At 36.6% G+C, this 14,841-nt stretch overlaps 1 protein-coding gene and 1 pseudogene across 1 annotated transcript in view; one reads left to right on the top strand and one right to left on the bottom strand.

Annotated features, from left to right (window-relative positions):
* The first annotated feature begins 5,403 nt into the window (after positions 1-5,403).
* Positions 5,404-6,548, top strand: LOC125930431 (histone H3.3-like; annotated as a pseudogene).
* A 368-nt stretch (positions 6,549-6,916) lies between these two features.
* The window catches only part of TSPAN13 (tetraspanin 13), a 105,236-nt gene continuing 97,311 nt past the window's right edge, over positions 6,917-14,841 (bottom strand). The window contains exon 6 of the mRNA XM_049641587.1: positions 6,917-7,357. Coding sequence (XP_049497544.1) covers positions 7,328-7,357 — 30 coding nt within the window. The 3' untranslated portion in view covers positions 6,917-7,327. The remainder of the gene's footprint in view (positions 7,358-14,841) is intronic.

Here is a 14,841-nt window from a genome sequence, read left to right as displayed (position 1 = left end):
TCTCTCTGACCAAATAAATGCAACAGTTTTCATATAATGCAAGCTGGTATATTAGTTATCAAGTGGAACAAAGAAAGCAGTGTTCAAGACACCTTAAATTGTGTTTATCTCTAACACTGAGAACCCCACTTGTATCTCCATCATCAGTATACTCCCCAGCATCACCAAAGTAATGTACTTGTGTCAGATACTCATCTTTCTAAATCTTCAGTAAACCAGTAAGCTCATAATGCCCAAAAGAACCTTGAGAGGGGGTGAATCCAGGCCTCCATCACAGCTTGAGGAAGAAAGAGTTACAGAAATGCACAGACCAATCTTCCCTCTGGATCTTTCCCACTTTTTCCCCAGGTCCAAACTCCCAATCACTAAAACCACTCCCATTCAAAATCTGTCAGTAGAGACCATTATCAACAGGGAAGGAAGACTGAACTTTGGTACTTGTTTTGGGAGTCTAAACCAGAGATCCTGTGGACCCTTGGTAAGTTGAGTTATATACACATGAAGCTGATACTCAATCCAATACTGCCATTCCAGTTGTTACTATGTTCAATTACTTCATAAGTTTGATTCATAAATAGCTGCTTCATGAAATGCTCATCATCAGTCCTACCCCACATACAAATGGAACACTCTTTTTCCCCCTAGAACCCTCAGACATCACTTGAGTTAGCATCCATTTGACTCATCAATACATAGGACATTAGAGTCGTTAATACTCTGAATCTATTCCAACAGTGTTTGCCAATGCATACACATGGGAAAATTAATTTAATACATCTCTTAGGAGTATGAACTTTTCAGACTTTTCAGCTGACCATGTTGCCTAACAATTAGGGGAAACATTAGATGGGCTCCATTCTCTCTAACTGTTTACAAATATTTTCCTTAAACAAATGTGAATGTATCTGATAACTATACACTTAGCACACAAATGGTAGTGATGTGGAAGAAAAAAAAAAAAAAAAACCTTCCAAGTAGGAAATAAATTTTTAATTTAAGGTCCTTGAATCTTAATTTCAATCTTTAAGGTCAATGGTTGATAACATCTTTATCAAACAAAATGTCTTTTGAAACATCCAATAAGTTATGTAATTAAAATATACTTGAAGCTTAAACTTAAAATCTTCCTTTAAGTAATTTTAAGAATTAGACTCTTAAGGTGAGCTGGTCTCATTCATAACAAATTAAAATTATCTTTTTTGACAATTCCTGGCAGCCTCTGTCAGTTTTACCATCAGTTAGGGGAAGAAATAGCAAGATATGCAAAGTATCAGCAAGTATTTCTTATGAGTTTTAGGAAAATGGATGCTTTTACATCTATTAGGATGTTCTTTTCTTTCAATGACAATGTGAATATGCAAACCTTGAAGTCATAGGTTCTTCTCCAGATACTTCACACCACAATTTAAATGCGTATCTTTCTCCCTCCATATTACAATTCCACTTTGGACTCCTTTGCTTGCTCTGCTTTCCCTTGATTGTAGTGACACCTAATGTCAGAACCAGAGAATATATTCAGCTCAGCCTTTGTAGTTTCCCAACTACCTGGAGTGGTCAGGTTATAATCTCACCTTCTCAGCAGACAGCATTCACTAAAGTAACTTGGTGAGCCATGAAAACATGATGAAGACACAATTAAATTTGCTTAAAATAGAAGTGGAATTAGTACTTGAAACCTGTGAATCATCTTTTTTTTAATACAATTTTGGAAAATCCCTAAACATATGTGAATTTTTGAAAATTCACATCCACTAATTTTATTGATAAAGAGTTTTCTTACTTAGTTTCTGGACTTAGTGGGCCCATGTGAAGAATAGTTATAGTAATAAGTAAGGAAACTAATATTGGGAATTCATCCAACATTTTTTTATATGCATTTATCATCTCTCCCAAAAAGAGACCAACTTGACATTGGTACTTTCTATGTCATCTCCAGTAACAATTACAGGAGCCTGGTCCACAGTAGAACAACATGTCTGGGAAGGCAGAGTTCCCCTTCTGTCACTTTTCAGGTCCTCACTCATTCATTCTTACTCATTCAGGTCCTCACTCATTCATTCTTACCTCACTCATTCTTACAAGTCTGTAAGATGAACGTTATCGTCTTCGCTACCTATATTAATGATTTAACTTGGGTTGCAGTGGCTACGAATGAGGTATTTGAACCTAGACATTCTGGGCCTGGAGCAGGACAATGGGAAGGTGGGTACAGAGGACATACGGCTCCATGATCATTATTTCTCAAATGAGTTCTGTAAGTCATCAGTTGTCATGACAATTGTTAAGGCAATGATGAGAATGTTAAATGAAGCATGATCAAATACATGATTAAAATCAGTGGTCCCATTGTAAAGAAGACAGTAAAAGGGGAAATTCCCCTTGCAGGTTTTTGCTTTCTCTCCAATCAGCCCTGGAGACTGAGGTCCCCAAAATGGCCCATTAATGGGCCCATTCTTCCAGATGTTAGAACCTGTCTATTCTTCACTAGGGCCTCCACTCTTAAGCACTATGTGTCATGTCTCCCTTAATGGGGAAAACATAAAATTTGGGTTGAATAGATCTAAGTTTGAGCCACCTACTGTGAGCCTGGCCAAGTGACTGAACCCATTTTAGGCTCAGTTTAAAGTGAGGTAAATGACATCTTTCAAATCAAGATGGCAACTGAAGTCCACATTCTTCCAAACTCTCCTCTGAGAACTACAGGGAAAAAGAAAAAAAATCATTCCTTCTTGGAAACTACAAAAAGGTGCAGTTAGCCAAAGTGAAAATTCAAGTACACTCAAGACCAGAGTGAGAGAGGATTGATATGCCTATTATCAAGGTGTGCCTTCAAGGCAAAACTGAAAGGAACCACCATCCAGGAGATTTGCAATAAGTCCTGCACATAGGCTTAGTCATGACATGGTAGGTGGGAGTAAATTTAAATTCTGCTGGAGTTTTCATGAAGTGCAATCAAACTTTGAATCTTCATGGAGTAGGAAGCCACAAAGACACTCACTGTATAAATCTGGCCCAAGATGCCAGCTTAAGAAACAGAGGACACTCCTAAGGTTTAATATCTGGCTTGATACACCTCTACCAAGTCATCTTACTTTACTTACTTTACTAATCCACACTCTCTCCAGTTCTTCAGTGGAGCCAGCTGTCCCATACATCATCCAGGAGCCCTGTCCCTGTTTGCTCCCCAGACCCACTGCTTACTCCTCTCTTCCTTTCCTGTATGGGAGGAAAAGTGCTGTGCTTACAGGGCCCACAGGGCAAGTACCAAGGAATGTCTCTTTTTTATCCATATTGTTGAAAAAAAAAAAAAAAAACAATTGTTTACCAAGTGTTTAGTTGTAGTATCCTCAAGACTTAGAAACTTGAGAGGCTTAAAGGAAATGAGAGGGATATTATTTTGTACCAGAAAATGCAATCATTCTTGACATAACAAGAATCCATAGGTTGCAGATGCTGAACATGAGCAGCTTATGAAAACCCTATGCGTTTAAAATGTTTGATATAAAATAACACTGCTCACTAACGAATTCTGGAGATATCTACTCCTTTAAACCAAAGAGTCTGTTTTTTTCCAGAAAACACTATTTTTAAAATTATTTGTTCTACAGGATTTAGAAAATAGAGATGGATAAATATTCTCTCCAGGTCATTCTTTCTCTTCCATTTAGTGAATAGTTGCATAAGTACCTATTCTGATATGGTACAATATTCATTATTAGTAAATGAAAATGGTACGTTCAGAGGTATTGACAGAACGGCATCATTTATGTTAATATAAAAATTTAATAGGCAAGTGTATATAAACCTGAAAGGCCACCAAAAAAACTACTAGAACTGATAAATTGATTCAGTAAGGACGCAGAATACCAAATCAGTATACAGAAATCCATGGCATTTCTATTCACTAATAAGGAGATAGCAGAAAGAGAAATTAAGGTAACAATACCATTTATAATTACACCAAGTATAATAAAATACTTAGAAATAAACTTTTTTTTTTCAACGTTTATTTATTTTTGAGACAGAGAGAGACAGAGCATGAACAGGGGAGGGTCAGAGAGAGGGAGACACAGAATCCGAAACAGGCTCCAGGCTCTGAGCTGTCAGCACAGAGCCCGATGCAGGGCTTGAACTCACAGACTGCAAGATCACGACCTGAGCCGAAGTCGGCCGCTCAACCGACTGAGCCACCCAGGTGGCCCAGAAATAAACTTAACTAAGGAGGTTTAAGACCTGTACTCTGAAAACTATGAAACATTGATGAAAGAAACTGAAGATGACACAAATGGCCAGATGTTCATGTTCATAGAGTCGAAGAATAAATATTGTTAAAATATCCATACTACCCAAAGCAATCTAGAGATTTAATGCAATCCCTATCAAAAGAATGCAACTAGAGGTATCCTAATTCCAGGTTTCAAAGCTGTAGTAATCAAAAGGCACAAAAATAGACACAGAGATCGATAGAAGAGAATAGCGAGTCCAGAAATAAACCTAAAATTATGTGGTCAATTAACCTTTGACAACAAAGGAAATAATATGCAATGGGAAAAAAAAACTGTCTCTTCAACAAACAGTGTGGGGAGAACTGGAAAGCTACATGCAAAAGAATAAACTGGAGCACTTTCTTCCATCCTATAAAAAAATAAACTCAAAATGGATTAAGTACCTAAACCTGAGACCATAAAAATCCTAGAGGAGAGCAAAGGCAGTAACTTCTCTGACACTGGCCATAGCAACATCGTTCTAGGTATGTCTCCTGAGGCCAGGGAAACAAAAGCAACAACTATTAGGACTACATCAAAACAAAAAGTTTCTGTACAGCAAAAGAAACAATCAATAAAACTAAAATATAATCTACTGAATGAGAGAAGATATTTGCAATGATATACCTCATCAAGGGTTAGTATCCAAAAATCAAGACACAAATGTACACACACACACACACACACACACACACACACACTGGAATGTTACTCAACCTTAAGAAAGAAAGAAATCTTGTCATTTGCCACAACGTGGATAAATCTAGAGGGTATAATGCTAAGGGAGACAAGTCAGAGAAAAAACAGTATCATATGATTTTACTCATATATGGAATTTAAGAAACAACCAATGAACAAAGGAAAAACAAAGAGACAAACCAAAAAGCAAACTATTTAGAGTCTGTGGAGAACAGACTGATGGTTATCAGAGGGGAGGTAGGTGGACGGATGGGCCAAAAAGGTGATGGGAATTAAAGAGTACATTCATCATGATGAACACTCAGTAACGTATAGAATTATAGAATCACTACATTGTACATCTGAAACTAACACTGTATGTTAACCATACTGGAATTAAAATTTTTAAAATAAAAAGTAAAAAATTATCATAGGTAGGTATATACAGAGATGATAGTGAATGATAAATGGGGACATTCTTGAATATAGAGAACGTATTTCTGGAAGAAAGCCTGAGAAGTTGGTAGTAACTATTGCCTCTAAGAAAGAGACCCGTGCCCTGCAATATGTAAGAGGCAGACCTATGTTCCACTGTTCATCTTTCATACTGTTTATTTTCTCTCAGTTCAAGACTGACAAACTCAAACAGCCAGATGGACAGGGGCATGCAAATACATACACACATTATAAATGGATAGGTAATTCTAACCCTACATTCAATTTATGTGACCAAATAATTTTGTAAAAATGTGGTTATTGCCCTGGAAAGAATGAACCCTAAGTGGTACTATCTTGATTTATTAAAAATATTTATTAACTTGGATAAATTTACATTTTGTTCCCCAATGGAAAGAAATTGAAAAACCTACAATAGCTTGGAAATTTAATATAACATTTTAAATAATTATAAAAAGAAACCATTTATACTGCATGTTTCATAGGATAAAATTTGCTTTTGAAGAAGTGACTCTAACTGAGATGAAGTATTTGAGATCATTTCTCAGTAAGACTAACTATGATTCTAAGATTCAAAAGATTATCCTCCACTGAAATAAAATTTCTCAAACTTACCAGGTAACCAAGCACCTATGGAAAGAGTATTTTCTTAATTAAAAATGATAGAGTCGAATTTTCCTGGCAGCCGCCGCCTACCGACTGTAGCTCGCAGAGCTCCAGCAAAGAAGAATGGGGGTGTCAGTAAGGAGGTTTCTGTACCATGGCTCGTAGACTGCCTGCAAATCGACCGGTGGTCAAGCACCGAGGAAGCAACTGGCTACAAATGCCGCTGGCAAGAGTGCGCCCTCTACTGGAAGGTGAAGAAACCTCATCATTACAAGCCCCGTATCGTGGCACTCGGCAAAATCAGTCAGAAACCCCCGAACTTCTCATCTGCAAACTTCCTTTCCAACGTCTGGGGCGAGAAATTGCTCAGGACTGCAAAACAGATCTGCGCTTCCAGAGCGTGGCTTTTCAGGATGCAAGGGAGGCCGACCTGGTGGGCCTCTTTGAAGATGCCAACCTGTGTGCTATGCCAAACATGTAAGTAACAATTATGCCAAAAGACATCCAGCCAGCATGCCGCATACATGGCGAACGTGCTTAAGCATCCACACTGATGGAAAACATTTCACTCTTTAAAAAAAAAAATGGATTGCAAACGGAAAAATAGGGACGAGATATCAAGTATTGGCAGTTTTTCCATTTTCATTCGTGTGTGCATTTTTAATATAAATGCGGGGACATCAAGCGTTCAGGCAAGTCAAAATGTTTCAGTGAACACATTTCAGCAGTTTAACTTTATAACAATGATAAATAAACCTGTTAAACTTTTCTGGACAATGCCAGCATTTGGATTTTTTTTTTTTTTAAACAAGTAAATTTCTTTTTGGCGGCAACTAAATAGTGTCTGCAGCATTTTTATCATCCAGTAGATTCCATCCATTCACTATACTTTTCTAAATGAGTTGTCCTACATGCAAGCACAGGCTTTTAATGCTGTCTGTCTTCTGTGCTGTTCCTGTAAGTTTGCTATTACGATACATTAAACTCTGAAAGAAAGAAAGAAAGAAAGAAAGGGAGAAAGAAAGAAAGAAAGAAAGAAAGAAAGAAAGAAAGAAAGAAAAATAGTCTACAGGGAAGTGCCACTTAAAACTTATGATAATTCTAACTGTATTAACTACAAGGAAAACTGAAGGTAATTGCTGTCATTTATATGAGAAAAAAGACCACATTGAAAAGTTATTTCGGATGATATCAGAAAAAGAAATCTTCAGAAAACTACCAGGTACCTGGTATAAGAGACAAATACTGTTAAGAATCCAATTAACGTAGGTGTGCCTGGCTGGATCAGTCAGGGAAGTATGTGACTCTTCGTCTCAGGGTTATCAGTTCAAACCCCACTCAGGGTGTAGAGCCTAATTTAAAAAAAAAACTGATTAATGTTCATATATACAAAGAATATTTTTTAAAATTTTGGTATAATGTACATGAATATATTTTAAGTAATTTTACTTTAGCAAATCATCATTAACTGAACAATTTGTGATGTGTTATGCAATAAAACCAATTTGGGCCAACAAACATTTTAAATTATTATTTCAAATTATACAATTCCAATGGCTTTTATTACTTCCTTTTATTCCCAGTGTCGTCCTTGTTTAGAGCACATAGTATATGATCACACTACTGGGTGAGAACCAAAGACATTAATCAGCTTAGATAACACGGACCTGATTTTGTTACCTTTTAGGCAGTACCACCATCTCCGTATCTATTACGATAGATAATATGTGAGGAGTTTAATAGGGATGTCAGAGTATTTTGAGATTTTTCCATAAATCACTAGCCATCAAGAACAAGGTAAAAGCATTCCAACTCTCGGTGAGAAAAATATTTAGGGATCACTGCCCATCTGTTTCTTTGATTCATAAATGCTGGATTTAAAATTAAAATTGTAGGGGTGCCTGAATGGCTCAGGTCATGATCTCATAGTCAGATGGAGCTCCCTCAAGTCATGGAGTCTTTGGGCTCAGCGCTGACAGGTGGAAGCCTGCCAGGGACTCCCCCTCTCCCCTGTCTCCCCCTCACAGGTACTCACATGCTCTCAAAATAAATAAATTAACTTTTAAAAATAAAATTTTTTAAAAAGGTAAAATAAAATTAAAATTGTATGTCAAGTTGCTTCATCTTCAGCAGGATTCTATTTTTTTTATAGTTTATTTATTTTTTCGAATTTACATCCAAGTTAATAAGCATATAGTGCAACAATGATTTCAGGAGTAGGTTCCTTAATGCCCCTTACCCATTTAGCCCATCCCCGCTCCCACAACCCTTCCAGTAACCCTCCGTTCTCTATATTTGAGTCTCTTATGTTTTGTCCCTCTCCCTGTGTTTTTATTATTTTTGCTTCCCTTCCCTTATGTTCATCTATTTGACGATACCCAAAGTATGGAAAGAAGGATTCTATTTAAAAAGCATGTTCCAAGGAAGATTCCCTCGGAGAAACCCATGTAAGGAAGAAAGCACAATTGAAGAAATATGTAAACCAATGGTATAGTTAAAGAAAAATACAACCTGGCTACATAGGGTTTCTCTTAGGACCACAAGGAAGGTTCAATTAGGAAAACTATAAATTTACTATATAAAATGAAAAACCTCATATCCATGTTCATAGGACAAAACCAGTATTCTTTCTTTCAAGAGATGCAGTATAGGAAAAATGTTTATGTTAACATGGTAAATCAAACCATCACTAGGTCTAAAGTTAAAATACTAGAAGCACACTTTAACGTTGGAAGATAAACATCATGCCCACTCTTTAACAATTCTCCCACTCTTTAACAGTGTATTTGTTAATATATTGAGTAGACAAAAACAGAGAAACAAGAAAAGAGGGAGATCGAGAGGAAAACTCATGGAACAATACCCTGGATTAGGGGTCACCAAACTTTTTCTGTTAAAGAACATATAGTAAATATTTTATCTTTGACACTCCCTGTCAGAGTACTCAACTTTGCTGTTAGAATTCCAAAGTCACCATAGACAATACATAAGGAATTGAACACAGCTGCACTCCATCCAGCAATCTCTATTTACAGACACTAAAATTTGAACTTCATCTGAGTTCTACATGTCAAAAAATATCATTTTTCCCTCACTATTTACACATGTAAAAATCATTCTTCATTCCTGAGCTGTATAAAACAAAACAAAACAAAACAAATAAACAAACAAACAAAAAAAAAACAGGTAGGTCAGATGTGGTGAACCTGTCCTGCACTTTAATAGTAATTAACTCAAGGAAGTAGAACTCGGTCAGAGCTGTATTTTGGAGGTGGGCAGGGCTGGTGAATGAGGAACAGAATTCTACTTTTTATTTTGACACAGCACTGTACTTTAAAAAATGTTTTACCACAACCATGTACTGTAAATTTTTTTTTTAATCTAACTATTAGATAAATATCAACAAACTCATCCAATTGCCTGTTTTCCTATTTTTGGCATAGTAAGGTCATCAATTTATAAGATTAGAGAAGTGTTAAATTTTAAAACAGCATTTTTATTTCTCTTTCTCTCAGGAAAAAAAAAAAAAAAAGATCCACACTCTGTTAATTATTTTCCTGTAAACAGAGGAACCCTGAGGAATTTCTGTGTGCTTTCTATCTAATCTGCAAGCCTCACTTAACTTCCAGCAGGAACAAGAACAATGGCAAACACACAGTACCTACATTCATACAAGTTCCTTTCTTCCTTCCCCCACCTTTGGTGTTGAACTCCAGCCACACATTAAATTACCTTGGGAAGCGAAAAAAGGTACAAGAGAAAAAAGCCCAAAGACAGTATCTAGACTCGTTTTACGACGACATTCAATCTTAATTTAGAGAAAAAGAAAAAAGCTTTCTGGTATAAGAATCCTGAGAACTGCAAAGTAATACCGGTTTTTCAGACAAGCCTATTTTTCTAAGTTTGCAGGTGACTGTGATCTTGTTTCAATGCAGGTGGGGCTGTTGATCAGGTGTGTGTGTGTGTGTGTGTGTGTGTGTGTGTGTGTGTGTGTGTGTGTCTATAAATGCACACCCATTTTTAACCAGAAATATCCAGAATATACTTCCAACAAGACCACATGCTAGTTCAGGTAAGCAAGCAAAATTTCCAGATTAATTAATCTCTGGTCAAGCTCAGTTACGTTTACATGATCAATGTGTCACTATTCCGAAGTGAGGTCTTCAGTTGTGGGTGAGGAAAGTTAAATGAAATTGTAGTAGTCTTCTTTAACTGAACTGGATTTCCTCTGCTAACTTCCTATTTTTATTCTCTACTTTCATTAATGATAGTATAATAAACTGACATTAGCCAAAATGACCCTTTAAAAACTATTCTACAAATAACAACTGTTCCTGTTTTTTAATTGTTTTATTTTAAAGTAGAGATTTTTAATTGTAATATTTAAGTAAATGACTTGTATTAAAATACTTTTGAAAAGTAAAATACTAGAGGCAGAATAAACATTCTATTTTACAAAGTGAAGTATTATGAATCCAAAAATAATAATATATGAATTGATTTGCTCGGTCATAGAATGTATTTGACATCTGTTTTACAACTCATCAGCATAAAATGAAAAACCACTATTTTAATTTTTTAAAGTGTAACAGTCTTTGACAATAATACAGCATAACTTCAATTTTGAAAAAAAGATGGTTTCCCACTCAACTCTAAATTTGGCAGCTTTAAAATATGAAAACAGTGACATTATTCTTTCTCTCTTCTGATATATCGATTCTGATAGAGATTTAATACAGATTTGATATAGATTTTGCCTACTTAGCTCTAACTCTACCATCGAGAGCCCTTTTTAAGTGTTTTCGCCTCATTCACTTTTTCTTAACACTTCTTTGCATACAAAACCCTAGGAAGAATCTTAAGGCAATTAGGAGCTTTATTCCCCAGGACAATGAACAGAGGCACATAGAAATTTGCATACCATTTCAGGGCTTTTTGAGCCTTCTACCGCAGCTCTGACACAGACCATCAAGAAGCCCACTGGATCCAGGTAAAGACTCTGCCCTTGATGACTGCTTCCCTTTCTCCATGGCAACTTAAACTTGACAGAGAGCCTGCGGTCTCCTCACACTGGACTTTGTGCTCCAGATTCAAGTGTCCCTACCCTCTACTAAATCTACCCTTTTATTTCTGTCTTTAAGGTATAAGATGACCAGTCCGTAAGGTAAAGGTGGCATTCTGAAATGTATGGTATAGGTTATAGAAGCCGAAATGGAGATTCTTATCAGGTGTCATGGTTACCATTTAACAGGGTTTTCCGATGTTTGAACACAAAGAAATCATGTTCAAATGCAGGCTCTGATGCAGGGGTGCCTGGCTGGCTCAGTTGGAGGAGCACGTGATTCTTGATCTTGGGGTCATGAATTCAAGCCCAACATTGGGTATAAAGATGACTTAAGTCAACTTAAAAAAAAAAATGGGTCCACTGCAGATTAGGGACAGAAGTAATTTAAATAGAGCCAATCTGGAGTGGTGACCATGTTCAATCTGGAGGAGTTCTAAAGGGATTCACTGCTGGCAAGGGGAGATATTAGAGTGAGAAGAACAACTTTAAAGAAGGACAGCGTTCTAAGTTGAAAAGACAAAGGCTGAGTAACTGTTGGAAGGATTACAAAGATAAGTGACCACAAAAAAACTCAAGAATGACAGTCCTCTGAATTCCATTTTAAGCAATGTTTGCTCATGCCTACTCTTATTATCTTGGTATAGATTTAAAAGGAGGTTTTAATCTATTCAATCAAGAAGAGTCAAAAAAAAAAAAAGTCAAAAGAGTGTTTTTGCATGCCAGGAGTCACCTTTGCATTGCCCCTCACAGTTGCAAGGCCTTTAATAAGCATCATCTTATTTGAGTTTCATGCCTTGCAGCCAGAAGCAAACTTTTGGTGTCCTGGTTCAGTTCTCTTTCAATTTCATTGTACTGTTCCCAGCAATCCCAGGATGTGGCTTTTCACCAAGTGGACTCGAACTGAGCTGATGATATTTTTAAAATACTTTTTAACTAAAATGTGAATCCAAGTTCTAACTGGTTGCTCCATGTCAACTGACATAAACAGACCCATCTGTCACCATAGGTTTGTTCTGACTTTTAGTCAATGTCTTTTAATAACAGCCTGAAGTAACCTACTAGATTCTAACAATGATTTGCTATCATCTAGCTTCTTGTGAGAAATTTTTGGACCAGATTTTACGTTACATGTAGCTTCCTTCCTCCGCTTCGCCCTCATCACACTTCCTTCTAACTTTGTCTTTGCTCTCAGTAAGGAAAAGAGAACTCCCCTGACACTCTCAGGTGGTATTGGGATCTCATTTTATTTTCTCAGCTATGTCATTTAGATTGTTTGAAGATACCTAGTCTCTTATCCATAGCCTACTTAAAAAGAAAATTAACTGGAATAATGTGTTATGTACTACCTCCAAATGGCGGGGGGGAGGCAGAAATCAGAAGTCAGATGTTTTTAAAGGACTGATCAACAACAATTGAAAGACAGTAACAGTTTGTTCCATCTTTGATAAAAATAGGGAAGAATTGATTTGTTTGCCTACAGCTGCGGTAACCAGAGTCCTGGAAAATAATTATTGACTGGCAGGTCATAATGATATTCTAAAACCAACTAAGACCCCTGAAAATCTGCTCCAATTCCCTGACCTGTATTTATTAAGAAAATACTGTAGAATGATTTTATAGAAGGGTCTGCAGGGAATTATCCTTTATCCACCTGCTAAGAATTTCAGTTCATCAAGTATTTGCTATATTGATTCCAGTTAACAGCTGCAGTGATTTTCGACCTCATAATCTAAATTTGTCATTGGTTCTATGTTTAGAAATCACTTGTTTTTTAAAAAGGAAAAAACACTTCTATTTTATACTTAGTGTTTTACCTTGACCTAGGCAACAAACACATGAATCTTCATCTATAAAGAGATATTATATAAAGAAAATTCTCAAAATTGATTCCTACATCTCCATGTAAAAGAAATAGGAATAGAATCATTTGTCTCCACATAGCCAATTCAAAAATCAGCAGTATGACATAAAACACTTGACCACTCCTTGAAATGGTAACATCAATGGACCAAAGAGAGAACAACAATGGCATCATTTTAAATTCTAAAATACTGACTTTCTTCCCAAGTTCATTCATTGATACAACTTCACAGTTGTATTAATCACAAGCCAATTATCCATCTGTGTTCAGCCAAGTTAATTCTACTTCAGTTTAACAGCCACAGAAACTCCATACTTAAAAAAGCAATAAACTTTTGCAAAATAAATTCAAAAAGGGAAATACTTCCCTAAGTATAATTTACCAGGCATCTCTGTATATGAACACAATAGTTTTAAAACTGTGAGCTCAGTAACCTTAATGTACCAAAGATTAAACTAGTTGTTACCCTTAAAGACCCCCCAGGACAGAGTTAAACTGCATGGGGTAACAGAGGGCACCAATATTCTGCGTATTCACTTTCAAATGTCCATTAAACTTTTTGGTAAAATTTGTGAGTAATACATTAAAAATGTGCCATAAATCTTAAACAACTTGATGAGTATGCTATTTCAATTAAGAAAGTATTTTACTGGAAAAAATGCCTGACATCATCTGGAAACTCCATTAAGAATTGTTTGGGTGAGGGGGGCACCTGGGTGGCTCAGTTAGTTAACTGTCTGATTTGGTTTTGGCTCAGGTCATGATCTCACAGTTCCTGAAACTGAGTCCTGCATCGGGCTTGCACAGACAATACAGAGCTTGCATGAGATTCTCTCCCACACGTGTTCTCTCTCTTGTTCTCTCCAAGTAAATAAATAAACTTTTATTTATAAAAAGAATTGGGGCAACTGGGTGGTTCAGTCAATTAAGTGTCCACCTCAATGTTGGCTCAGGTCATGATCTCATGCTTCATGGGATTGAGCCTTTTGTCAGGCTCCAGTGCTAATGGCACTTTTAGCTTGGGATTTTCTCTTCCCTCTCTCTCTGACCTTCCCTGCTCATGTTCTGTCACACACCTGCTCTCAAAATAAATAAACTTAAAAAAGAAAAAAGCTGGTTTACACTTGGTTGAGCATTTTACCATCTAGCAGCATGTAGGAAACAAATGACAAAATGAAGCCCAGAAAGCAGAGTCTGAGATAGTGTACAGAGTAGCATATGGAGACCCTCAGTGCAGAGGACAGCACCCAACAGTTATGTATGTTAGGGACAAAATGGAAGATTAATTGGAAAAAGGTAATAACTGGTTCAAGAAAACAAATATTGAGCCCCCAAATCCTAACTTCCTTTTGAATCAAAAGAACTGCTCAGCACTCGGCCCAGCATAAAACAGGTACTCAGGAAACACATACTAGAAAATAAATAACATCTCAGAAGACAGATCAGCATAGCCAGAGCTGGAGACAGAATTATGGTAAAGAACAGAAACTCTGTACCACTTTCAGCCTACTGTTATTATGAGACACAGTGTATAAATATAATTATACTACAGTATGGCTTCCCTACAAGGCCATGAATGAATTGAGAGCAGACATTATATTGTTTTACATTTGTACACCCAGTGCTAAGTGGACTAAGGCCTATGGCAGACATTCCTTTAATGTTTGTGGAACTAAGCTGAATAGGGAGCAGAGAAAATTAATTCTTTTCACTGCTGAAGTTCCAACAATGCATAAGATTTGCAACAGGACAGGGAAAGTAAGTAGGAGCACAGTCTTAGAGGCTATTTCAAGAGTAACGCTTACCTAATGCAAAATGTGATGTGAAGTTACTTCAAAGGTTCAAGTAAAGCTGTGAAGAAAATCTTCTGGGATTTGTACAGATAGCAAGGAATTTTCATTAAGGTGGGG

The sequence above is a fragment of the Panthera uncia genome, chromosome A2 (genome assembly GCF_023721935.1).
Source record: "Panthera uncia isolate 11264 chromosome A2, Puncia_PCG_1.0, whole genome shotgun sequence".
Lineage (NCBI taxonomy): Eukaryota > Metazoa > Chordata > Mammalia > Carnivora > Felidae > Panthera > Panthera uncia.
The sequence above is the reverse complement of the archived record's forward strand: the minus strand, read 5'-3'. Positions and strand labels throughout refer to the sequence as shown.